The sequence below is a fragment of the Neopelma chrysocephalum genome, unplaced genomic scaffold (genome assembly GCF_003984885.1).
Source record: "Neopelma chrysocephalum unplaced genomic scaffold, ASM398488v2 Primary Assembly neopelma1_92601, whole genome shotgun sequence".
In the NCBI taxonomy this organism is placed as follows: domain Eukaryota; kingdom Metazoa; phylum Chordata; class Aves; order Passeriformes; family Pipridae; genus Neopelma; species Neopelma chrysocephalum.
In genome coordinates, this window is record NW_020921339.1 from 600 (window position 1) to 1,293 (window position 694).

The 694-nt window shown below is 74.4% G+C and overlaps 1 protein-coding gene across 1 annotated transcript; it reads left to right on the forward strand.

The window, feature by feature from the left end:
* Positions 1-6: 6 nt before the first annotated feature.
* Positions 7-596, forward strand: LOC113980132 (zinc finger protein neuro-d4-like; the record flags this gene model as incomplete). Its single annotated transcript, XM_027707371.1, has 2 exons — positions 7-115; positions 469-596. Coding segments are annotated over 2 exons (237 nt in total), but the record flags the coding sequence as incomplete, so codon positions are not given.
* Positions 597-694: the final 98 nt, after the last annotated feature.

Genomic DNA, 694 nt, shown 5'->3' on the forward strand with positions numbered 1-694 from the left:
TGACCCCCCCGGTGCCCCCCAGGTCTGTCCCCGGGGCAGTTGTACTCGTACCCTGCCCGGTGCTGGCGCAAGAAGCGGCGCCTCAACATCCTGGAGGCCCCGAGGCTGCGGCCCTGTGAGCTGGGGGGGGCTGTGGGACCCCCGGGAGGGATCCTCGGGAGGGGTGTGGGACCCCCGAGACCCCTGAGGGGGGTGTGGAACCGTCGGGATGGGTGTGGGACCCCCGAGGGGGGTGTGGGACCCCCGGGACCCCCCTAGGAGAGTGTGGGACCCCCGGGACTCCCTGGAAGGGGTGTGGGACCCCCGGAAGGGGTGTGGGACCCCCGGGACCCTCGGGAGGGGTGTGAGACCCTCGGGACCCCGGGGGGGGGGGGGGTGGGGGCCCCGGGGGGGGGGTGGGGCCCCCCCGGGGGGCCCCCCCCGGGCCCCCCCCCCCCCCCCGCTGCCCCCCCCAACCCCCCCCCCCAGACTGCGAGGCCCCGCTGCGCAAGGAGGGCGGGGGGTCCCTGCCCGAGGGGCCGGTGCTGGAGGCGCTGCTGTGCGGGGACACCCCCGACAGGAGGGACAAGGACGAGGAGCCACCGACAGAGGGCACGGTGCGTCTGTCTGTCCGTCTGTCTGTCTGTCTGTGTGTGTGTCTGTCTGTGTGTCTGTCTGTGTGTCTGTGTGTCTGTGTGTCTGTCTGTCCGTGTGT